The 27,587-nt window shown below is 36.1% G+C and overlaps 1 protein-coding gene across 1 annotated transcript; it reads right to left on the bottom strand.

Annotated features, from left to right (window-relative positions):
* Window positions 1–3,913: 3,913 nt before the first annotated feature.
* Window positions 3,914–22,790, bottom strand: LOC125272963. Its single transcript, XM_048198178.1, has 6 exons — window positions 22,695–22,790; window positions 14,610–14,939; window positions 10,826–11,011; window positions 5,471–5,577; window positions 4,611–5,247; window positions 3,914–4,437 (listed from the first exon to the last, which is right to left on the bottom strand). The coding sequence occupies exons 1-5, from the start codon at window positions 22,738–22,740 to the stop codon at window positions 5,224–5,226; spliced, it is 693 nt and encodes a 230-aa protein (XP_048054135.1). The 5' UTR covers window positions 22,741–22,790; the 3' UTR covers window positions 3,914–4,437; window positions 4,611–5,223.
* Between the last annotated feature and the right edge of the window lie 4,797 nt (window positions 22,791–27,587).

The raw sequence follows: 27,587 nt of genomic DNA, 5'->3' as shown, positions 1-27,587 counted from the left end.
TTTTTATAGGGCTTATAGACAGACAGATTGAGAGTGACTCCTGAAGGACCAGCACCACATCCTCTTGTACCACTGTTTGAAGAATTTATCTTCCAAAATCTGGCAGTAAGTTTTGGGAGTTTACTTTTAGTCCCTCTCTTATCCTGAAATGTCCGTCTTGCAGAGATGGACTAAAAATGATCTTCCAAAACTTACTGCCAGATTCTGGAAGATAAATTCTTCAAACAGTGGTAAAAGAGGATGTGGTGCTGGTCCTTCAGGAGTCACTCTCAATCTGTCTGTCTATAAGGCCTATAAAAACCCAGTCTTCATGTATTTTATAACACTTCAGCTTGTGATTCTTATTAAGAGCGGGTCATTTTTTAGGATTCTTTAGCTAACCTAACTAAGTCTCTGAGACACCTTGCACTTCTGGAGACTCCAGGTAGGTTGCAGTTCTGGAAAATGGTGGCGCTGGAGTCTAAAGGGTTCCTGATGGTTTCACACTTAATTCTTCACCTTAATTCTTAACTCTTTGCAGTTAACATGTGTCTTTTCTTTTCCACCTGTTTTTGTATGACCCCGCTGACCCAATGAGCATTTTGCTGTCCATTGGTCATGCTTTAACTTTGCAATTTCTAGTATTGCATTAATATTGCGTCCTTCTCGTGAGTATTTAATCATTTTTGACTTTTCAGTCTAAGTTAAATCTCTTTTTTGGCTCATTTTGCCTGTAAAAGCAAACCTGCCTAATAATTCTGCACACCTGAATATAAGGCATTTTTCATTTCCAGCCTTCATGAACAATTATATATCACTTATAAATGATTAAAAACATTATTAATAGTAGTTATTAAGATTGATGTGGATTGAAATTGGTAAAATGTGTTTGGAAAAAAAATATGATCAGAAAGTTAGCTATGGTCAACAAACTCACCAACCCTACACAACATGTTATTTCTGGCTCTGAGGTGCTTGTGAATAATTTTTCTCATTACTTTTCAGACAAATTGAAGTCAATCACTGAATCCATTTCCAAAGACACCCCTGACTCAAATGTTCACTTGGTGTCAGCTGACCCGGCTCACTCAACAAACTCTCTCTCTGCTTTTACTCTCACTACTTCTGCTGCCATAAGTGATCTAATTGTGAAGTCCAATTCTACATCCTGCCAGCTAGACCCAACACCTACTGTTTTGCTATGTGAGTTCTTAAAGTTGAACCTTTCATAACACATATGATAAACTGAAGTTTAGCACCTGCCATTGTTTCAACAGAATTAAAACTGGCTGCAGTGACTCCCATTCTTGAAAAAACGGCCTAGAGCATCTAAACATGAAGAATTACAGGCCAATCTCAAATTTACCATTCAAGTAAAATTCTTGAAAAAGTTGTGGCTTCACAATTGAGATCTGACATAAACGCTAATGGCCTTTTTGAACCTTTTCAGTCAGGATTTCGCTCTTCACATAGCACTGAAACGGCTCTTCTTCGGTAGTTAATGACATTCTTCTGTCCATGGATTCTGGGTTAATAAACATCCTGATTCTTCTCTAAGCTCTGCATATGACACAGTCTGCCATGAAATACTAATCTCTCGCCTTTCTGATATTGGTATCACTGGCTCAGCTCTCCTTTCCTGGCTCATTTACATCAGTGACAGAAAATATTACATCACCATACAAGGGTATAAATCTGCCACTGCTCCGGTCTCACAGGGTGTTCCTCAAGGTTCAGTTCTGGGTCCATTTCTGTTTATGATTTATATTTCTCCACTTGGTGACATCATACACATGCATGGACTTCAATTTCCTTTCTATGCTGATGACATTCAAATCTACCTTACCACCAGCTCTGATAGGCCATCCCTGCCTGACTCACTTACTGCATGCATCAGGGATATCAAGCATTGGATGTCCTTGAATTTTCTTAAACTAAATAATAACAAAACTGAAATATTGATGAATAGCTCTGCTACCTCAGTCAAAAGGATGGACCTGTCCTTTGAAATTGACGGGATTCATGTTAAGCCGCCTTCATCTGTCCGTAATCTTGGTGTCTTATTTTACTTATCTTCCATCTTCATAATATCTTAATTCATGCATTAATCAAATCACATCTGGATTATTGCAATGCTCTATTTCTTGGCCTGCCTAAAAAAACTCATAGCAAGGTTACAGTATGTTCAAAACTCAGCAGCAAGAGTTCTCACCTCCACCAGGTGCTCTGCTCACATTACTCCTCTACTGCATGATCTTCACTAGCTACCTGTGGCATCACGTATTCATTTTAAGATCTCCTAACGTTTAAGGCATTAAATGGTCTTACGCCTCCATATCTGTCTGACCTACTCTGTTCCTACTCTCCTGCCCGGTCCCTCAGATCATCTGAGCTTAGTCTTTTGTCCATTCCTCGTTTTCAGCTCTCCACTCTAGGTGGGGTCATTTAGTGTTAATGCTCCTAAATTATGGAATTCGCTATCCCTTACATTTCATAATATATCATCTTTGCCTACATTCATGTATCTTTTCAAAATGTATCATTCATCTTTTTTGTATGACACATTGACATTACAGTGCAGAATGCCTCTTTCAGCATTATTCTGAATATTGTATGTGTAGCCAATTGACTGAGATATCTGTTTAATTTGACATTTTTTCATGTCCAAGGAGAAATGTTCTGTAAATTTAGCAAAACTTGTATTAAATTAATTTTTATTAAGTTCTATTTTCAATGGTTCCGATCAGGAATTCCTATCAACTGTTGTAGGTGGGACACCGAAGAAAAATATGTCGCTTTGCGCTCAGACGCACAGTGTATGCGAATGGAGAAGCAGAGGTAGTTTTTCTCTCTTATATTTATCCTGAATTAACTGTCTCTTTGTATCGTAATCACTACATTTATGATGTTAAAACACTGTTAAGAGTTTCTGTCATAACTTGTACCCGTGTGATTAGCGTATTTTCTTTGAAAGTGGTACTTTTAACCATGTTAAATTTAGTATTTAGTTTGCACGTGTCCATGCAGGGATGAGAGAGTAGGCCATCTGATGTCTGCGTATACTAATATTGCCTCACTCTACTCTGTTTAAGGTATGTTGTTTCAATCTGTGATTATTAATTTAAATGTTTGTTGTGTAATTTGTGAATTTATTCACAAATTGATTTAGAATGCATGTGTACTTAAATGTATACTAGGCAATATCTATGCTAATTGCCTTCACATGCAATGACACTGTGTGTTCATGCAAAAAAAAAAAGAACTATTGAACAGTGATTTAACAATCAGAGTTTAATGCAATTTAGAGTTTATAGTACGTTACATGTGCCTTCCTATGAGTTTACAGCGTATTCGAATGTTAACTTTACACCCATACACCCGATCACTTATAAAAGTCATAGCACACCATTCCTCAATAATCCGCACAATTTGACGCCTCATTCGCGGGTCTGTGACAAAAGCTGCGGGAGGAGTAGCGCTTCAAACTTTTGTCCGGAAGAATAATAATAAGGATTTAGAAATAACAATAATGATGCTTCGCCTTTGGCAAGCATCATTAATAAGTATGCAAGAGAACAATAATGATGCTTTGCAAGCACCATTAATAATAATAATAATAATTCCTTACATTTATATAGCGCTTTTCTGGACACTCATAGTGCTTTACATATTAAGGGGGAATCTCCTCAACCACCACCAATGTGCAGCATCCACCTGGATGATGCGACGGCAGTGATATTGCACCAGAACGCCCACCACACACCAGCTTATTGGTGATGAAGCCAATCAGTGTATGGGGATGATTAGGAGGCCATGATGATTACACCCCTCCTCTTTTTGAAGGACATCCTGGGATTTTTAACGACCACAGAGAGTCAGGACCTCGGTTTAACGTCTCATCCGAAGGACAGTGCTTTTTGACAGTATAGTGTTATAACCGTCTCATGCGTTTTTAACACAAAACTAGTTATACCACTTAATTAAGGGGGGATTCAGTTTGCCTAACCACAGATTAAGAAGGAAAAGATGCTCACAAAATAAATCAACCATTCTTTTATACAACCATGAAAACAAAAAATAATCACCACACAAAGAGAAAATGCAAGAAAAAGACAAATTACATTCAAAACAATATAATGGATAGGTGCATTGCAGAAGTTGGGCAATAGGTTACACAGTTTTGTAATGTGAAAATGGTGGTGTGTGTGTGAGAGAGAGTCTTAACATGAGGGTATAAAGTTCATCAAACAATATCCAAAGTAGTTGTCCCTTAGATGATGAGTAATCCAATTATTGACGATGAATTCGATTCAACCAATAATAGTTCAAGCTCCAGACTTTTTCCCCATGCAGTACAGCCATAAGTAAGCCAAAAACCACAAGCTTACATCCATCTGGGCTTTAAGTCCATATTGAGCTCTCACCATGCGGTGTTAAAGTCACCGATAAAGGGTCCTTCTAAAATACATACAAATAAACTGTATCAACCTTTGAGCATCAAACCCAACACAGCTTACATACAATTGCTCAATATATATCAACAAACAAATCCAATAACATATTGACAACAAACATTATTAACAGGCTGACAACAGTCAAATTTAAATAGCAGGAAAGAAAACAATCCTTACTTTAAGTTGAGCTTGAAATAGAACATTTCTCAACCAGGACATAGCACAAATGCAGTAAAGCCATGCTTCCTACTGCTGCTGCTGCACCCCCTGCTGGCCTCACTAACACCTCTTCCAGCAGCAACCTAGTTTTCCCAGAAGGTCTCCCATCCAGGTACTGACCAGGCTCAGCCCTGCTTAGCTTCAGTGGGCAACCAGTCTTGGGCTACAGGGTGATATGGCTGCTGGCGAGTAGGCCTTCTGATGTCTGTATATACTAACATTGCCTCACACTACTCTGTTTAAGGAATAAATCCATCTGCATATCCATCATCCCATTTGTGGTGTGGTTGTGTTTCCATGGTGTCTGGAGGTTACCATTTTAAGTCATTCATTTCAAGTGTCATTGAACGAAAGAGAGGCTTTCTGGAGTGTGTAAACCTGACATCCTTTGGATTTTCCTGGTGAAGCTACAAGCTATAGACAAAGTTGGTGAAGGTCTCATTTTTTAAGCTTCATTACAAGATGTTCCTAGTGTGATTAATACAAGAAAATCAGTATGCCATGCAAAGCCTGTGTTTACATTATTACAGATGATGATTATGTTCTGTTGGGAGTTGATTCTCCTTATTATTCATCCTAATCCTTTTTCTGAAACCTGTTACAGAAAGATTCACAGTAAAACACCTGGTTAAAAATGAAAATAGTGTTGATAATAATGCCAGTTCAAACAAATCCGTGAACATAACTAAAAATGCTGTATTAGTAGTTTGCGATGTCATTTTGTAAAGAAAGACATAATACACACGACGTCACTGTTTTCACAAATTTGTGTTCATGATAAGGGAATCGTTTTCAAACACTTGTAGTGTAATACTCACATGTTTGGTTACTTGTACTTCTAGCAGTAACAAAACAGTTGCAGCCCAAACCAGCAGACCAAAATTGACCCCACATATGCCTGATACAGCAGCTGAGGAACCTGAATCTGAAATGATAAAGACAGTCACTAATGTGAATGTGTCTGATCTATAACAAACACTACAAACATCAGCACTATATAACCCAAATGTGTTTCAAACAGGAATAATTTTGTTTCAGTAACAGTAATTATCTGATTCACAATCCTTCACAAGTGAAACAGACACTTTGAATGAACAAAACGTTACTGTCTGTTGGTGTGGATGATAATATAGTTATTCTTGGTGTGAGAGGACAAAAACAAAACGTCTTTCTCATCACTAAACACTCCTGGAGAACAAACAGAAATGGTTTCTCAGGGAATAACCTTAACATTTAACATCAAACAATCACACTTTGACACGTAACTCATTTGTGCACTAAACATAAATGATTCTTCAAATTGTGTGCCTCGTTGAGTAAATCAGTTACTTTAATAAGTGAAGAAGGCAAACGGTTCGCCTTGAAAGTAAAGGAGGCAGCTGAAGTGACAGAAGTGTCCAAACCAGTCGAGACGGACGGTTCGGTCTTCTCGTGGATCAGACACCCATAAGATCAAAGGCGGATACTGTGTGATTCACGCTCATGTTCTTTAGTGCTAAAAAACTGGAGGTAAATGTTAAATGTTGGCAATGTTAAATTGTGTTGATTACTTTTTTCACAAAGTGTAATTTAGATTTTTTTTGTTCTTTTTCACAAGATGTAATATGAGTCTAAGGTGTCCCCTGAATGTATCTGTGAAGTTTCAGCTCAAAATACCCCATAGATTTTTTATTATTAATTTTTGTAACTGACTATTTTGGGGCATCATTAAATATGCACCGATTCAGGCTGCGGCCCCTTTAAATCGTCGCGCTCTCCGCCCCCAAGCTCGCGACTCTATAATACATTGCATAAATAAAGTTCACACAGATAATATAACCCTCAAAATGGATCTTTACAAAGTGTTCGTCATGCAGCATGTCTAATCGCGTAAGTACAGTGTTTATTTTGATGTTTACATTGATTCTGAATGAGTTTGATAGTGCTCCATGGCTAAAGCTAACATTACACACTGTTGGAGAGATTTATAAAGAATGAAGTTGTTTATGACACTATTCTTGAAGAGCTGCTGTGTAGCAAAATTATGTACCAGTTATCAATGTAAAGCTGCTTTGATACAATCTGCATTGTAAAAAGTGCTATATAAATAAAGGTGACTTGACTTCACTTATGAATTATACAGACTGCAAGTGTTTAATAATGAAAATAGCGACGGCTCTTGTCTCCGTGAATACAGTAAGAAATGATGGTAATTTTAACCACATTTAACAGTACATTAGCAACATGCTAACGAAACATTTAGAAAGACAATTTACAAATATCACTAAAAATATCATGATATCATGGATCATGTCAGTTATTATTGCTCCATCTGCCATTTTTCGCTGTTGTTCTTGCTTGCTTACCTAGTCTGATGATTCAGCTGTGCACAGATCCAGACGTTAATACTGGCTGCCCTTGTCTAATGCCTTGAACATGGGCTGGCATATGCAAATATTGGGGGCGTACATATTAATGATCCCGACTGTTACGTAACAGTCGGTGTTATGTTGAGATTCGCCTGTTCTTCTGAGGTCTTTTAAACAAATGAGATTTATATAAGAAGGAGGAAACAATGGAGTTTGAGACTCACTGTATGTCATTTCCATGTACTGAACTCTTGTTATTCAACAATGCCGAGGTAAATTCAATTTTCTATGGCACCTTTAAACTGGGACTGTTTCTAAAGTCTGCATGACACCAGCCCTCCAGGACTGAAGGTGAAGAGGCCTGATTCCCTGAATACAATTCTTTTGGTCAATTGTATTAAAACCAGACAAAAAATCCTAATAATAAAATCAAAAACATTCAAAAATGTATTGTTCCCGTTTTTTAATCAATAGATAATAACAAATGAGATTTCTGTGATATTTTGTCCACCCAAATAGGAAATGTCCCAGATTTCAGAAATCTGGTCACCTTATACTTGAGACCAAATTGGCCCACTCTTTAGTGTATAAAAGTATACTTTTAACTGTAGTTAACCTATATAGCTGTACTAATAGCTCACTCAAAACACCTTTTGGTAAGGGAATACATTACAACTACACATGTCCTGCTGAGACAGCTACAATTTAATGCACATATAAATTCACAGCTGTTTCCATTAATACTCTGCATTAAAGGGTCATGAAACCCCCCTGTTTTACCCTGGTCATTCACACCTCTGAGTTTGAAAAAGTCTGTGAAAATGGGCGTGTAAAGCTCTGGAAAAGTGGGAGTGTAGAGGGGGGAGAGGGGAGAGAACAACCAATGAAGTACAGACATACAACACACTCATTATACAGAATAATGTATATTAATATATGAGCACGGAGAAAATGACAACAAACTCCCAAGCACAAGGGAGAAATGCGAAAGAATATTTAATAGGGCTAATAATAGCTCTTTGATTACGTTTACGAGCACTGCAGTCTCAAAATCAGTCTTTTGTCTGTTACAATAATCGTGTCGTCGCCGTTAGTTACCTTTAGTGTTTTCAATGATGTGCAGCCTATACATATCTGTTTACATCTCAAAAAAAGTGTTTTGGGGTTTCATCACCCTTTAAGAACTAGGCATGCAGATGTACACTGGTTGATGACACTTCAGATGTACACTGGTTGACACTTCAGATGTACAGTGGTTTTTAATTGCTTGAAATATGATTAAAAATCACTTCAAAAAGGAAAATACAGTTAAAGGGTCATGAAACCCCACAACACATTTTTTGAGCTGTGAACAGATATGTATAGGCTATACATCATTGAAAACACTAAAGGTACTTAATTATTTAAAAGTTAAAATTAGTTATTTGTGCATTTTTCAGAGCGATTTTCTATCTTCTGGTTTGAAAAGCAAAGTCGGAGCAACGTCACAAAATCTGACGTCATCGTGTACTACCGGCAGGATCCGGAGTGCTGGTTGGCTCCAAGTATGGGCTGGTCGAACATGCTGACGTCAACAGTTTCTGCATTTATTCATGACTTAAAGCTCATTTAATCCAATCACTGCGCTGTAGTATGCATAAGATTATAATTGCGGTATTATGCATGACCAGAGCAGAGGTTTGTGCGCATGTGGATTGTTTTGCTGTACCAGCACAAATGGAAAATATGTTTGCATGAGATCGCATTACAGCGGAGAATTCAAATGTCACAAAAGTGCGGCTCATTCACCTCCGCCTGCTCTAGCTGCGTTCAAACACGCGAGCCGTAGGCTGTTTCCCTCAGCACAGCAGCACATGAGTGTTGTTTGTATTTTGCTCACGATGCGGTCAGAACTGGAGTTTGAATACGAACACATGAAAAATACGATTGTTATGATATACAGGCGGAGCGCGCATATGATCGGAGCTTCGTTGTGTTTAACATCACTAGCCACGTGGCACATAGCTCATACAGAATAAAGTATCCGTGTTTAAAGTTTTTATTTCACACATTCTCCTGCACCAAACATTAACCAGCACGGTGTAGTTATGCACACACATTTCATCAAGTCTTCTTCAAATGAATTATATGTGCAAACTGGACACTGATACAGTGGTGTAGCCTATCTGAACGCGACGACACGATTATTCTAAAAGACTGATTTTGAGACTGCAGTGCTCGTAAACGTAATCAAAGTAGCCTGTTATTCGCCCTATTAAATATTCTTTCGCATTTCTCCCTTGTGCTTGGGAGTTTGTTGTCATTCTCTCCGTGCTCATATATTAATATTTATTATTCAGTTTAATGAGTGTGTTGTATGTCTGTGCTTCATTGGTTGTTCTCTCCCCTCTCCCCCCCCTACACTCCCACTTTTCCAGCGCTTTACACGCCCATTTTAACAGACTTTTTTTGAGCTTTGAGGTGTGGCTAAAACAGGGGGGTTTCATGACCCTTTAAGTGCATCATGTACAGCGCAAGTCTGTCATATAGGCTAAATAAAATTATAATGAGAACATTATAAATGTGTTTTTTGCTCATGGCTTTTAATGGTGAGACTTTTGTTTTTGTAATCAGGCTTCCAAAAAGTACATACAAATATTGGCTGATAAATCTAAATCAATATATCGGTTATCCGTTTTCAAATCTAAAGAATTATCAGTTATCGTTATTAGCCAAAATTTTCATATCGGTGCATCCCTAATGAAAACTTAAGTGGGGGTAATTTTTTAGGATTTTTACCTAAACTAAGTCTGAGATTTTGACACCTTGCACTTCTGGAGACTCCAGGTAGGTTGCAGTTCTGGGAAATGGTGGCGCTGACTAAAGGGTTCCTGATGGTTTCACACTTGATTCTTCACCTTATTTCTTAAAGGATTAGTTCACTTTCAAATAAAATTTTCCAAATAAAATGAATTCTTCAAAAAGCTTACGCTGTATGTCCTACGCCTTCCCTATTCTACTTACGGAAAAAAATGGATTGTTCCGTAAGTAGAATAGGGAAAGGCATAGGACATACAGCGTAAACTTTTTGGAGAATACGAAAGTGCAGTTTTGGCGGAGGCACTTAGATCATTTGTGTTTATAAAGCATATACATTTACATTTTTTTTTTTTTTAAAAAAAATGACCGATGGTTTCTCTAGATTAGACCCTTATTTCTCGTCTGGGATCATGTAGAGCTCTTTGAAGCTGCACTGAAACTGACATTTGGACCTTCAACCCGTTGAACCCCAGTGAAGTCCACTATAAGGAGAATAATCCTGGAATGTTTTCATCAAAAACCATCATTTCTTTTCGACTGAAGAAAGAAAGACATGGACATCTTGGATGACATGGGGGTGAGTAAATTATCAGGAAAAATTTTTTTAAAAGTGAACTAATCCTTTAATTCTTTTGCAGTTAACATGTCTCTTTTCTTCTCCACCTGTTTTTGTCTGACCCCGCTGACCCAATAAGCATTTCACTGCCCAATGGTCATGCTTTAACTGCAGTTTCTAGTATTGCATTAGTATTGCATCCTTCTCATGTGAATTATCAGCTTCACTGAAATTCTCTCAGAAACCACTGTTTAGAAGAGACCAAAATACTAGAGATATTTGTATATTAAAAGTGTAAAAATTTGATTAACAACAGAGAAACAACTGTAAATCCGCCCAACAATTGATCAGATCTTGTCCAGTATCTTCTGTCTCTTTTAGTGTAAATTTGAGTTAATACCATAACATTATCGAAGGTTTGAGCAACTGACCGCTAATATTAATACTGAATTTTCTGGGTAAGGCCATACTGTTGTTGTTGATCTTCGCTTCAAGATCTCCAGACTGATCTCCTTTGATGTTTCTGATTTCTCCGGTCTCCTTATTCAGGTTAATGTTACTCCGGCTCGCGGCGGTGCTGTTTAAGCGATCAGTGAAGATCTGAGTAACACCAGGGATAGTTTCTCCCTCCATCACTGACACTGACTTCAGTCCATCTGTCTCAACAACAAACATATAAAAACAAACAGAAATTTTTAAACAGAGAGATTATGTTTATAATTCTATAAGTAATTTTAACCTAATACACCTTTAAATGTACAAGTACAAAAAAAAGAGCCAAAACCCTAAAAACGTGCCTCAAATTCTAATTTAAGTGTGAAATGGTAATTAACAACTTTTTTAAATCTTTTTTTAAATTTCAAAAGAGATTGCCTGCAGAATAAATCTCCACTTCCAATTATGAATCATTCAGGGTCAATCATGAATCTACTTTGAATACAAATATTTCATGTTTTTGGAGTTAAAGAGCAACATGTTCATCCTGCACATACATTTACAAAGTAATTCCATCATGTCATAAAAATATTTCATTTTATTTCTTTTTTGGTTGTTTTGATATTTATTTATTTGTTTTTGTTTGTTTGTTTGTCTCTTTTAGTATAATTACTTAGGTTCCTGACAATAATACAATACTATTATTGGATATGCCATATTTGGAGAAATCTGCAAAGATTTTAAGGCTCCAACTCCTGTCCTGCATATTCTCTCATAAAATATTACTCGACGGAGACCATCCATGAGGTCCTGAAAGGGATCCGGAGAGCTCATGCTGTTTGCCGGTTGGTGTTTGTCTGGTCTTCTGTTACGGACAGAAGTTTCGGAGACAACAGGTATGCAAGTAGATGGTTGTTTATTGACAAACAGCAGATGAAACAGATGAACAGGCAGGTGAATGGTATATAGAGTCTTTGCAGTGTGGTAACTGAAATACTGATACTGTTCTTTGTCTTACAGGTTGACGGATCGTGGATGGCAGATGATTTGTTAGCTGGTTGGACTCACAGAGACGGTAGGTGAACTCACACACAGATGACAAGGCACAAAGACTGGGGAAAGAGAGAAGGTAAGTAACAACGAAGTCTTGGAACATAACATGGAGAGTCCTTCGCATAAACGAGACCAGACAACTGACTGAGGTGTGTGGTGCGCTTAAGTATCTGTGGTGATTGGGTGCTGATGTGTGGGAACAGGTGTGTGTGATTAGAACTGGTGAGGGAGTGCGCTGTGATTGGCTGATGGTGGAGCCTGGCGGGTCTGTGATAGTAGTAGTAGTCGTCTGGTTTATTAGAAGCAGAGACCGTCCTTTGTTAGAAGTAAGAAGAAACCTCATTGCTTGAATGGCTACTCTCTGCTGTCTCATACAACAACATGTCGACCAGACAGCTACCGTAGCTTCTCCAACCATCACAAACATTAACATCAAAGACGGTGGACTTTATCAACTAGACAGCAGCAGCACGAGCAGTGACATCAAATACAAGGCAAGATTCTAGTCTGCTCTCTAGTCGATAAAGTCCGCAGTCTTTGATGATAATGTTTGTGATGGTCAGAGATCCAGTTTTGCCTTTCTTAAATCTTTTTTAATGCTTTTGTAAACCTTTTCATCTTTAGGCTTCACCTTCCATTTCAGCTCCATATCTTTCTGTACTTCATTATCATTAATGTTTAGAGTGACTGAATCTCCTTCCATCACAGACACTTGAACAATGACATCCTCAGCTGGAAAACAAACAGACACCATTTCTAAACAGAGATTATAATGTTGTTACTCATTTAAACATTTAGACTTTTAAATGTATGTATTTAACCTGACTTTTTCTGAATTGGTGTCTATAAGAGTAATGAGTTCCTTTACCAAATCAATTAATTATTTAAAGGGTGAATATTCTGTTATTAATTACTCTCCCTCATGTCGTTCCACACCCGCAAGACCTTTGTTCATCTTTGGAACGCAAATTAAGATATTGATTAAATCTGATGTCTCAGTGAGGCCTCCATTGACAGCAAGATAATTAACACTTTCAGATGCCCAGAAAGCTACTAAAAACATATTTAAAACAGTTCATGTGACTACAGTGGTTCAACCTTAATGAAAAAACAAAACAAAAACAAAGGCCCAAAGGCTCATCTTATTTTTGAATCGTTCTTTACACACTCTTCTTCAACGACTGCACATTGTGCTCAGTACTGTGTGTATTGCCACCTAGTGGACTGTTCTTTCCTGCTTGCGCATGCGCTGTTGTACGCGCACCACCCGCGCCGTCTCGAAATTTGGGCTGCGCGCAGACGAGGTGTGCGGCCAGCCGGGAGCCCTCCGCATGACGTAATTTTCGACGGTGCACGATCACTTGTGTGTAACCTGGCTGCCAGTTTCTCCATAGCTTGCTAAAAGTGCTATTTGACACAGCTGAATAATACAGTTAAAAGAAATATCTGGTCATCCTTCATAGCGCGGTCACTATTTACATATTATATTGTCTGTAAACTCTTGCATTACCAAGGCAAAAACTGACTCATTTGTATTACATTGCAAAAAGTTCCATTATCGCAGCGCCACAGTAGAAAACGAAACCATATCCGTACCGGCCGGCTCGGCACGAAATGCAACGGTTAAACAAACAGTTTGGCCCAATGGAAAAGCAACTATTCAAAAACTAATTTGAATAGTACACTAATAAACACTAATAAAAGAAACACTAATAAAAGAAACTATGATGACGTGTGTAATGGTGTAGTAGTGGTGTTCCATTTCTAAGGGGAATATTTTCACCCCTACACATTGCCACTCTTGTTTCTATAAAAGAGAATTGGGATTGGGCCAAAGTAACAACTTTATTCAACAATATCTAGTGATGGGCGATTTCAAAACGAAGCTTCTGAGCTATACAAATTTTTAGTTTCGAATCAGTGGTTCGGAGAGTGAATTAAACTGCCAAAGTCACGTGAACCATTGAAATTTCAAAACGCTTATAACGTAACAAAGCCTCATTTACTAAAATCACGTGACTTTGGCGCTCTGAACCACTGATTCGAAACAAAAGATCCGTAAAGCTTCATGAAGCAGTGTTTTAAAATCGCCCATCACTAGATATTGTTAAATAAAGTTGTTATTTTGTTTTTTTGGAGCACAAAAAGTATTCTTGTCGCTTCATAACATTAAGGTTGAACCACTGTAGTCACACGAACTGTTTTAAATATGTTTTTAGTACCTTTCTGGGCATCTGAAAGTGTCTGAAAGAGCCAACGGATTTCATCAAAAATATCTCAATTTGTGTTCTGAAGATGAACGAAAGTCTTACAGGTGCGGAACTCATGAGGGAGAGTAATGACAGAATTTACATTTTTGGGTGAACTAACCCTTTAACTCTATCACACAGTCAGGAAAAAGGTACAAAAGCTAAAAGGTAGTAATATGAATGACTGAATGTTGTTCTCAGGACAAGAGTTTCATATAAATGTCAGGTCCTGTATCGGATATGTATTGCTTTAAAGGTTTTGATAATTCCACACCAAACTCAATTCTGAATTACACCTGCCAAAAGTTTTGCTTTTGGTTGCAAAGAGACCCATAAAAGTCTATTTTTAATTTTAATATTTAATTTACAAATACTTCATTTGGCTCTGAACAATGCACTGATTTTTTTAAGCCTCTTTATGAGTTGCTAATCATTCAGTTTACAGAAGGGCTGTTGTGTTTTACTGTGATTATTCCAACACATCTTTCACACATAATGATCACATGGAGTTACTCACGGTGTACAGTAAGACTGAATATCTTTGTCTTGTCCCGACTTTGGCTGCTTATCTGTAGTTCATAAACTCCAGAGTCTGTGGTGTTGATGTTCTTGATAGTCAGAGATCCAGTCGTCTTATCCAGCAGCAGTCTCCCAATGAATCTCTTGTCATTTGTGTTTATCAAGACTTTGTTGATTTCTCTATCGAACTGTGCTATGAAACTTTTTTCACCTTGAATCCTCCATAACAGCTCATCAGCTCTCTGTACTTCAGCATCATCTGTGTGTAGAATGACATCTTCTCCTACTTTTGCTGATATTGCTTTCACTCCATCAGCACCAAACACCCCTGTAGACAAATCAGAAAATGTTGTTAAAAACCAAATATTTAACAGTACTGGCTCAAGTTTATTAAGCAAAATGCACTGTTTTGCATAGAAAGATTGAAACGATTATTCAGAATCCCACAATGCAGTGCAGAATATGGAGCAGATGCTACTAGAAATTACAAATCTGTTGTGATTCTTATGAATTAAAGGGATAGTTCACCCAAAAATTAAATTGTCCCATGATTTACTCTCCCTCAAGCCATCCTAGGTGTACATGACTATATTCTTTCAGAAGAACGCAATCAGAGATATATTTAAAAAAAAAATCCTTAGTCCTCCAAGCTTTATAATGGTTGTGAATGGGGGGTTTTGAAGTAAAAAATAATGCATCCATCCATAAAAATAGTAATCCATATGTCTCCAGGGGGGTTAATAAATGCCATCCATGTGTGTTGGGACTGCATGAATGATGGGTTTTTTTATGCATTAACAGAAACTGGTGGTAGATTATTACCTCCCAGCATGCTTTGCGTAGTGCTAGATCAAAAGAGTAAATATTGCCATGATGCTTTAGTGAAGTGGGCTTCACTATTGTTTTCATGAGAGCCACACAAGTCAATAGGAGAGCCACTTTTACCACAAAGTATCAAAAGTTACATCCAGTACATTAGAAAATGTAGTAAATTGTAAAATAAATACTAGTATTTATTTTATAAATAGTGTTTTTGAACCATACTATAGTAAATTGTAGTATACTGTAGGCCTATATATTATAGTATTTACATCACTTTGTTAATGAAGGCTATAGCTATAGTGAACTAATAAATACTGTAGTATACTTTAGTTTTTACTACAGTAAACTGTAGTGTATTGTAGTATAATGAAGAAAGAAAGACAGAGTAAATTATCAGGAAATTTTTATTTGAAAATGGAATAATCCATAATAAAAAGACTTTTTCAAATTTTCTAGACTATTTTGGTTACTTTACTTTATTTCGAGCCATAGAAATAAAAGGATTGTACACAGAAAAATAAATATATTGTACACTATTATACATTCTACCCACACTGGGTAAAGAAAACAAACAAACAAAATAAATAATCAGAATAACAGTATCTATTACTATATTTCAGACATGTTCACGGTTTATATATTATTATACCTCGAAAAGGAGTGGGAAGAAGATGAATTTATTTAATCCCACCCTCTATTCATCCTAATGAATGGTTACTAATATAAAAAACAATATATTTATATACAATATCTGACATATATCATACATTATTCCTTAACAATTACATCTAAGTATATATTATATATATTGAATTAACTTTTTTAAAGTTTTAAGTAAAATGAACTTATTTCATTTAGTGAATTCCACAGTTAGGTTTTACAGTGTAGTACATTACACACATATACAATGTAGATGTTTCTTTCTAAGCTTATGATACTTGTCAATATAAATATAGCCTAACTGTTATAACTCATATTATCACCGTATATCATCATATATCAATATATTAGTTAAGAATTGTGAATAATACTTCCAATTATGTATAATATAATATAATAATATACTATAACTTACTATTTAAGCATGACAATTGTATTAAATAATTATGATGGCTTAATGGTGTTGATAGTAATAATAATCAGCTAAATTGTGTTTGTTGTTCATTAACGGAGGCCAGAGGGCTGTTTCATAAAACAAGATTAGAAAACAAGCCAGGCTTATTTTACTTAGTCAGACTTGTTGTCAGCAAATTCTGTTTCATAAAACAAACTTAAATTAGTTCAAACTCAGTTACTCTGGCAACTTATGCTGGGAAACTAGCCTGGTCTGGAGCAGGCTAACTGTCAGGCTAAGCTGAGCTCCTCTAACACTGACCAATAGGAACGCAATGATATTACAGCTGACTCTCTCACATACAATTATTTGATTTTAATAATATATATTTTCGTATATATATATATATATATATATATATATATATATATATATATATACACACACACACACACATTTACTAAATAGTGCTAAATAAATAAAAAAAATTGGTGTAAGTTTAAGGCTTTTTATTATTATTATTAAAAGGTAAGTATGATGAACCAAAACATTTAAAGAGAAGTAATTTCTTAAAAATGAAGTGTTATATATCCCACTGAATCATTCTCAGACTTAATGCTGACACCAATGGAAGCACTTGGGAGAGAACTGTCAGGAGACTTATTTCTTAGCACAGAAGAATACACGAGGATTACCAAATCATTGTTTTAAGTGTGAAAATATAGTAACACAGAAATTCAAAGTCAATAGACCTGTGACAAGGCCCATGAAACAATCAGGCCTTAATTTTTAATCTTTCATTAAGTGATGAGTGATTTTTTTGCTAGACAAAGAGAAGGAGAAATACCAAGTGAGTGTTTCAGAGCCAGCAAAAGCTATGAAAAGAGTGACAGAGTAAGATGCAGCCTGCTGAAGTGGCATGTATGGTTGTTGTCCACAGTGGAACTACCCACTGTAGTCAAAGCACAATAAAGTCAGCTAGCCTTTTCCAAGGCCCATATTTAATCTATACTCTGGTCTATATATATGTGTGTGTGTGTGTGTGTGTGTGTGTGTGTGTATTTTAATGTTTTAAAATATATGAATACATTTCTCTCTTGTTTTGTTTGGCAGCTGTAGTACCTTTATGGTTATTTCAAGAGCAGAAATTAAAATTACAAAATTAAAAAATAAAATAAATATGCACAGACTAAATTTTAATTGGTAAGATGAATCTAAACTCAGTAATTGGCCCAAAGTATATTGATTTACCCCATTACAATAGTCCATTTACAGTTACTGTCATAAAAATACACTTACTTGAAGGTTTGAAAGTGTACATAAGGCACATTTAATGTCCAACATCAAATATTTTAGCGAAATGTATATTTTAGAATAATTGCGCTTCTATTGCGTTCCGTCTGTTTAGCGCGCATGCGCGCAGCAGCGCTCGTTCACTGTGAAGTTTAGTAGCAAAAGGGAAATATTTGCATGACTTTCTAACATTTACAGATGGAGAATAAACTTGTGAAAAGTAAGTTATGCACTGAGGAAAAAACTATGTCTCAAACGCATAAAATAGCACAAAATGCATGCCGTTTCCTATGGTGAATCGATTTGATCCATGATCGACCTCTAGGGCTGCTTAAAAAAAGCGTGCACGCTAAATTATCTTGACTAGGTAAACCAGGATCGAATTAGCGGGACTGCGTGAACTTCAATTACCTTTTATGAAACCGCTTTAGCCCCAACTTATTTGTTAGGTTAATTCAAGTCAGGTTTTGGAGTTTAATCCTCGCTTTTCTTAGCATCTTTTATGAAACAGCCCTCAGGTGTTCTTGTGAACCTGCTGTCTATGCTGTGCATTAAAAGAGACAAGACTTTGGCGAGTCAGCTGCCAGAAGGGGGCGCTCTCCAAGCAACAGAGCCACCACTTGCCAGCCCTGATCTAAGAATTATGTTTTGTGCATTAGATTTAATTACTGAAATATTTATAATTGGTTTTCCATGTAATTATCTCTATATTTATTACCATCAACACTGACACCACTTTCTTAAATTGATTCAGTTCACGGTCCTGAACACAAATTGATTTGATTGTTATACATTGTTATATATTGATATAATAATAATGACAATGATAATCATAACAGCAGCAAATATCAAGCCTACAGACATTATATAGATAATATGTCTATTTAAGTCGTAAAGTGAGCAGCAGGATATGTTAAAATGTAGCGCATGTATTCATGATACTAAGAGGGCAGCTGGTCTCTCGGAGGGTGTGTGGAGCCAGAGATCGTATTATTATTATAGGGAGATGAGAGGGTCTGTATCTCTTACCATTGGAGAAAGCGTAACGGCTAACTTAATCACGTGTGGCACCTCTCAGCCTATCATGTAATGGCAGTGACATCAGTCACGACGTTCCCTAGTCTGCCTTCTCTTAAAAAAATAAATTTTTATCAAGCTAAAATCTACATATAGTTCCCAATGAAAGTATTGTTTAGTGCAAAACATGCTGAAGATTAGCAAAGAGGCTGTCGATTAATTAAGCTGTTTAATCAGCATAGTGAAGCCTCTCATCCATTGACATCCATTCAAAAAACAACCTCTGGTCTCATTCCCTGTGTACCGCCAGGGGGCATAGGGATACATTCACAACCTGATTGGTCGGATTTTATGACATATTGCCCATTTTGAGACGTAACTTACTGAAACATCCAAAACAATTCTGTTTGCTGAGGTAAATGCACTCGTTGTGTGTGCGTAGCCTGCATGTGATGGTATTTTGGCCAGCTGGGAACTTGTGAAGCGCTTATAACACGTGTAAAACTGCGACGGGGAATCGGGGATCCATCCGTCACACACACAAACAATCTGCTGCGTGGAGACGAGCGTCTGATGACTGTGATGGGCAAACTCGCGACTATGACGAGAAAAACCAACATGCGTGAGGATTCTGTCCTTTTTAGGGTCTCGTCTTCCTGTTTTTGGTTCGTTTACATGTCTTTGGTCTGTGTTGCGTTCATATATCATTCGAACCGCACCAGAGTTCGTTTGGAAGCGGACAGAGACCCATCTTTTCAGCGGTCTCGGTCCGCTTGTTTGGTGCGCACCAGGGTTCGGATGGCAGCGTTCACATATGTTCAAATGAACCGCACTAACCGAGCAATCGCACCAGGGTTCGAATTAATCGAACCAAACATGACAAGTGTGAACGCACCCTGAAACGAATTATTCAAATCATGAGGTCACTCTACAAATAAAGCTTATCCATTAGTTTGACTGATTGAGCTGTCAATTTTCCTTGTTTTATGTTCAGACATAATGAAAATTTGTATCTATATAAATAAAAAATAAATATACACAAATATATGTCAACACAAATTTTATTTTGAATAAATAATCGTTTGACAGCCCTAATAGGTACTGGGCTAATACTGTTGTAGCCTAATTTGTACATTTAATGTACTGATATGTACAATGTAGGGTTAAATAAAGTTCAGAAGTTTACAATTTTGAATGGCTAGTGGCCCAGTGACAGCTTTATGTATTTATTTTTTTCTGATAATGTACACAAAAGTAACCCGATGAACATGATGTACTAGAATCGCTGTTTGGACATTTATTGAGAGTGTCTTTTATATTTATTTTTCTTTGTTTGTTTGTATGTTTATTTATTTCATGAAAACCCTCTTCATGGCAGTGCGAGGAAAGTTCAGTGAGCCTTCCGCCCGTCCATGCCCATATCTGGAAAGGAAAATTTAGGAGGAAATTATAAATGGGAAGTAGAACTTGGAGAGAGGAAGTGAAGTGTTTGAGGAAGGAAATAGAATCGCGGCTTACCCCTGCTGAAGACTCAGTCAAAGAATATACACTAAGAAGCGACACTCAATAGAAGGTTCCATTGAAACACCGGCGCCTAGCAATATCAGCTGCTTTGTTTAAAAAAAAAAAAAAAAAGTACATTAAAGCTAAAATCCAACCTGAATGATGGCATAGGCATAGGCAAGCTAGACGGTCGCCTAGGGCGCAAACAGCTGGGGGGCGCCAGTGAGAGCTCCCGCCCCACCAAGAATTTTTTTTATTTATTGTATCATTATTATTATTATTACTAATATTATTATTTCGTACTTTTGCTATTTTGAGGCATTATGATTAGGCTAACGTTACTTGCGATTATCTGAGTGACAAGTCTCCTGGTGATAGTGGATCGCGTCGGGATGTTAAGTGAGCTCTCAGATTCAACCGCTGCTGTTAATAAGAGAATAGAGAAATGAGACGTAGAAGGCGGCAGGGAACGTCGTCATCCGGGCTTACCTGGATTAAGTGTTTTAGTTTCAGAAAGAGGATAAGAAAAAGAACGCGAAATATGCAGGTATGTTACTAATTGGTTAATTGTTCTCTTCTACTACAAGTCGCTCCATCATCACGAGCAAAACATGACACTGCATATTAACACGGATAGATTTACCACGTCATGCTCATTTCAGCAACGGAATATTAATTTATTGCATAATAAAGTTAAATAAAAAATATTATCAGAGATGGCTGTGATAGTACCATAACTATGACAAGTTTGACAACCAGCGTGGACCTGCCAAACGAACATAGTTTCAACAGAAAAACAAAACAAAAAAAAACAAAAAATATATATATATATATATATATATATATATTTTTTTTTTTTTTTTTTTGTTTACATGAATTCAGTGCATATCAAGAAATAACTTAAAAACATCAAATATATAGGCTACATTTCTTCATGCTGTAGCTAATAGTGCAGTTGAAGTCACAGACAGGCATTGTGATTTGGGTAGATTATGAGAATCTGTTTATGCTGGAGAGTTTTATATTATTGGTACAAACAATCATCACATTTTTGGAGAAACTCAAGGCAGATGCTACAGTAGGAAGAGGAGCTAAAAAATTATAGAACATAAATGAGTGGTGTATTGCTATTCAACACATTTTTTAACTTTGGAGAAAAAAAACATTCTTAAAAATATTTTATTTCTGTAGGCTACATGAACACCAATATACCATCTTCATTACATTGTATTTAGAGTTAAACTAATAACAGTTTCATGTAGTTTATTTTATGAACTATCATTTTTGTGAGTAGAATACAATTTTAACTACCTTAAGAGTTTCAGTTTGCTCTGAAATATATGTTAAACCTTTTTTTCATCTTTTTTTCATGCATGGGTTCTTATAAATATTTTTGCAGAGAGCTAGTAGAATTAACTCACAAAAATAGATGACAATCGTTTTGCTTTGTTTATAAATGAGGGACTAGTTCTTTGTCTTTGTGTGTGTGTGTGTGTGTGTGTGTGTGTGTGGTGTTGGTGTGTGTGTGTGTGTGTGTGTGTGTGTGTGTGTGTGGTGTTGGTGGTGGTGGTGGGGGGGGGGGATGTAATAGGAATCTTGCCTAGGGTGCCAAAAAGGCTAGAAACGGCCCTGTTTACAATACAGTAGAGATAAACCCTCGAGCTCTTATTTTGATCACCGGCTGATCTCGTGAGCAAATGTGCGCAGTTCTCTAAAACATGCAGCACAAACAGACTGTATATGTACTTAATCACTGTATTTTGCTGGTTTATAAAGGCACAAAGCCATATCACAGTTTCGATTTTAGTTCGTTGGCAAAATACGACGTAGAGACCATTTAGGCCATGTATGTTTTAAATTTTCGGTTCATTATGAAACAATGTGCTAAAGTTGTCATATCAGTTGTTTTTATCACAACAAAAACCCTTCAACCGAACCGAACGAGAGTCTTGAGGCCTGTGAGACACAAGAGGCGTGTCTGTGTACAGCTGCGGTGCGCGTGAACGCGCTGTCGGAGAGAAGAGAGAAAGCGCTGCCGGAATCTGCAGAAAAGTGATATTGAACTGTTTAACATATTTTAATAGATAGATTAGAAAAATGATATTTTGACAGCACTGTTAAGAACCCTCAAACATTAAAGATTCGGGGCTTTTGGAAAAACATTTGCGGCTGCAGCCCCTGAACTAGTGGAAGAATAATAGTACAGACCGTCATCAGCACCATAGTTGAACGACTTAAGCACAACCTCTAGAAAAGGGATACAATCATGTATGTTATTGTTAAGAGATACTCAAGTTATAGCAAACAGCTAAGTCAATAGCAGACACGCACTTTATTTTTCCGGGTTTAAATCGAGACTGAAAATAACTACTAGATAAACAGAATGTGACTCACCTTCCACCACAAATACCACACAGGAAAGAAAATAAAACTGTCTCATACTGGTTTAGGCCCCGTCCCCGTCCGATCTTTTTTTTCCTCGTTCTAAACCCCCTCAAGAAATATCGAAACTATATGGCAAGCCGTTTTGACTTTTATTCATTCTCAGGATATGAATTCTTGATATCAACAATTCAATTTTCACTAGTTAAAATGCTAATTCTTGATATCAGGAATTACATTTCCACTAGTAACAATGGCAATTTTTAATATCAAGAATGACATTTCCACTAGTAACAAGGTTAATTTTTGATATCAACAATTCAATTTTCACTAGTAAAATGCTAATTTTTGATATCAAGAATTATATTTCCATTAGTAAAAACTAGAATTCTTGATATCAGCAATTTATATCCTGGGAAAGGCAATAGGCAAGCCGTTTTGACTTTTAATCATTCCCAGGATATGAAATTTTGATATCAACAATTCAATTTTCACTAGTAAAATTGTTAATTCTTGATATCTGGAATTATATTTCTACTAGTAACAATGACAATTGTTGATATCAAGAATTACATTTCCACTAGTAAAAATGTTAATGCTTGATATCAACAATGATGTCATTACTCGCAGAAATATGTATTCTTGATATCAACATTTGAATTTCCACTAGTAAAAACTAGAATTCTTGATATCTGTAATTGTATTTTCACTAGTGAAATGTCACCATAGGCTGCCATTCAAATTCAATTGTTGATATCAAGAATTGAGTTCTTACTAGTTGAAATTCCAATTTCACATATCAGAAATACAATTCTTACTAGTAAAAATGCGAATTTTTGATATCAATAATTCATTTGTCACTAGTTGAAATGTCAGTTCTTGATATCAACAATTGATTTGCTATTAGTAACAATGTTCATTTTTGGTCCGTGTACGTTTTGATAGTTTGTTTTCCAATTTGAAATGAAATACGCAGAAACGAGAAAACGGTCGTTTCCTGTTTTTTCGTTTGTTAAAAAAAACGGAAAAACAAGATTTTGACTCGATTTTCGTTTTTTCGGGTCACGGATAGAAAAATGGAAACACGACTTCAAAACAATCAATTGGTCAATCAAATCTGAGCCAGTGACGTCATCTTCAGTTCGTTCAACAAAATAACAGTCCTCTGCCGCTATATCAGTAAATGTCATAAATCGGCTTTCTTCTGTGCAACCTAACGCGTATTTCACAGAAATATTTATTTCAGAAATGTTAATCAGCACACAGACTGTTGTAATGCTGTTTGTAGTTTAATATGCGTGGTGAAACTGCGCTACCCACACAGAGGAGCGGATGAAAAGCACAGATTAAAAAAAACCTAGTTTTTATTTTATTCTATTTTGAATAAATATAATAAATCACAATAAATAAGTAGTGTAAGCAATTTTGAAAAACGAACAATATCTCATCTCTCTTTATTTATTTTACATAGCCTAACATTGCCTGCTGAATATAGGCTAATGTTAATAACCCTTTGGTTAAAAGATTAAGGGAATATGTAAAGATAAAACATTAAAGATCAAAATTACAGCTACATAGCTATTTTAGTTACACTCAAAAAAATGATTCTAGCTGCTTGTTCAGTTTATTTAAATAAAATAAGCTGAACCAACACAAATCTTTAGTTTTTTACTTAATTGGCATTTGCACTCAATTGTATTATGTTAAATGAAATTAAATTTGCAAAATGTTAGGTTAACCTAAACCATTTGTGTTGGGATGACATGAATCATTTATGTTGCATTGATTGAAACTGGGCAGTGGATTTCTAGTTCCCAGCATGCTTTGCGTAGGGAAAGATCAGGACAGTAAATGTTGAACTTAAGTGCTGTTTAATGTGTTTTTAGTAAAGGGAAATACCTTTTAAAGTTTGATGTTCAGTTATATTTGACATTTAAAAGAGTTTGTTATGTCGATTTTTTTGAGGTTACCATTATGCTGAAGTGTAGACCTTGTGGTTAGGCTATGGGTGGCTGCATGAAATAAATCTATGTTGTTCTCAACAAGCTTTAACTGTGCTAAAGCCAGTGATGAGAAGTTCTTTACCTGATCATTACTTGCATGCTATAAATGTTACTTAGCATATGAAAAGGTGATATTTTAGTTTAGTTTTTATAGAAATATAAATAAATTAGTTTGAGGGCCAGCACATAATTTACACAGTCTACATATGGTCATCAGCTTTATCCCTCTCAATGGTCATGAAACATGTATGTCTGTGTACAACAGCTATTCACAACCTAAGCACAAGCGCACATCTTCACCATGATGGTAACAAAAAATTTTATATATATATATACGCTACAAACTCTTTTAAATGTTCAAAATACTAAACATTAAACACTTAAACACTAACAGGTCTTTCCATTTCCTTAAAAGTGCAGAAAACTTGAGCAACACTGCACAAGGGCACCAGTCTGAATTGCAATAGCACTGGTTGGATCAACAAGAATGAATTATGTTCAGGAAACATTCACAGAATATGTCAAATGAAACTGGTGTGATCTCATTCAATTAGCATGAATTTTACTCATCAGTACAATTAACCTATCTTAAGTTCAAATAAATCAGTTCAACTGTGTGGAAATAGGTGTCATAATTGAATTAAGTTAGACCAACAAGTTATTTTTTTGAGTGTATGACAAAAATAATATATAAATGTTAAGCCAAAACGAATTAATTTAAAGCTGAACTGAAACAGAACAGAAATTATATTGACAAGGCAACAATAATTTTCGTTTAGTTTAAGTTTTTCAAAACATCCACAGAACTGCATACAGCAAATTTCCCCACTGTTTAAGCCACGAATATTTACAAAATAAAATAATTACAAAGATAATAAAAGATAATGAAATAATTACAAAGATAATAAAAGTTATATGTTTAATATACAAGAGTTTTTGTTTTGCTGTTGTCCACTGAAGCAGTTGACGCAGAATCGCCAATTGCCGTTAAATCGAAATTGAAAGTAAAATGTTCAGGGCCATTTATAGCTAATTCATTCAAAAGCGAAGGGAAGACAGAAAAAGTGAGGATAGCAAGTAAACTGTGACATATAATAATGTTCACTGTGTTCATAAAAGTGTTTAATTTAAGAGATAAAATCTGCATGGCCATTTATAAGTAAGGAAAACTAAAAAGCCCCCCGATGGTGATACCGTTATTAGGTGTTGCCACCTAGTGGATATGACTACATAGTCTACTGCAAGGAATGCGTCTGCTAAATGATTGAATTTAAATGTATAAAATGTAAACAAAACATTAAAATAAGAAAAAAATGAGTGCAGCTGCCACTGATCTATAATAGAAAATAGTCTATCATTAGGCCTATGTATAGCCTATTGATCGGTGGTAGCTTTTGCCTGCAAAACGATACGGAATAGAACGGAATCGTGTATGTTATGTTAAAAGAGATTAATAAAATGGTCTCTTCATTTTAAATGTAGGCCTACAGCAATCATGTCTGGAAACTTGACAAACAATATTTTATTGGGGCATGTAAAAGTGAAAAAACAAAGAAAAAAATGATAGAAAAAAGATTAAGGTTAAAAGATTCCTTATCGTATGGCCCCCTTCTAGTGGCCAACATTAATATTACAGCCTTAATCTTCCAGGTGAAATGGCTGTTTTGAATTTGATTTTACACTCACCATCAGCATCATAAATTCATAAAACTCAGCATGTGTGGTCATTTATTGTTCTCCATGTTTACAAAGTTTTTTTAAGTTTGATATACATGCGTTGGTAATGGGCTGTTCGTGCTCATACAGTAATGAAATGACCAGGGGCGGTTTCTTCATTAGGACAATAGGGCGACGCACCACCAAAGTGAGAAAGGGACGGATTTTTCAATCACATTCAACCACAGAGTTACTCTATAGCTGTCACTGCTAGGCTGTTTGTTCTGCCTCTGGATATAGTCCAATCAGCGTCGAGTCACGCTCTGTGGAGTACCGCCTCTTTTTGGGCGATTTCAGTCTGGCCGAGATTTGCCCCGACTGCTCCCATAGACTTCCATTCAAAAAGCTTTTTTTTCGAACTGCAGGCACTGCAATGCAATCTCTATGGGTTCCGGGAGGGCTCGCAGAGTCGCACTAAAGTGCTTTCGTCATCATACGTAACCTTAACTTGTGCAGCAATTGGTGGAAACAAACATACCTCTATTAATATTTTTTTTTTAAGCTGAAGTGACATTTAATAATTTCCTCAGTGCATAACTTACATTTCACAGACATATTCTCCATATGTAAATGTTAGAAAGTCGAGAAAATATTTCCATTTTGCAGTCAGGCGTGGACGAGCCTTCAGCAAGCATAAACTTCCGTGAACGAGCGTCAAACAGACGGAGTTCAATCTGAGTAAAATACATTTTGCTAAAATATATTTGTTGTTGAAAATTTATTTTTGTTTGCGAACATAATTATGCCACATGTAGAATTTCGAACCTACAACTAAGTGTATTTGTATGATAGCAGTAACTGTGTAGTGACTGTTGTAGGGTAATCAAAATAATAATAATAATTAGTCTGTTCTTTTGTTTTTATTTATTTTCATTTTTAGTTTAGTGTATTTAACTTCTGCTTTAAAAAACATTTTGTTTTTAGATTGTAAAGTTACAATTTTAGAATATAACCCAGGCCTAATGTGATTTGACCCTTTTTTTGCACATAATATAGCATATCTTGTTTTTATAGCCTTCAATATGAACATTGCCTCTAGGACAATATTGGGCAGGATGTGAAATACACATTTTTTTTAAATTAAATACAGATTTTTTTTTAGATCCCAGCTCTATGGCATGCTCTAAATACTGAATTTTCCATGTTTTAGATAAGCAGTAATGATACATTATTATGTCACTTGTTA

The sequence above is a fragment of the Megalobrama amblycephala genome, linkage group LG7 (assembly GCF_018812025.1).
Source record: "Megalobrama amblycephala isolate DHTTF-2021 linkage group LG7, ASM1881202v1, whole genome shotgun sequence".
In the NCBI taxonomy this organism is placed as follows: Eukaryota; Metazoa; Chordata; class Actinopteri; order Cypriniformes; family Xenocyprididae; genus Megalobrama; species Megalobrama amblycephala.
The sequence above is the reverse complement of the archived record's forward strand: the minus strand, read 5'-3'. Positions and strand labels throughout refer to the sequence as shown.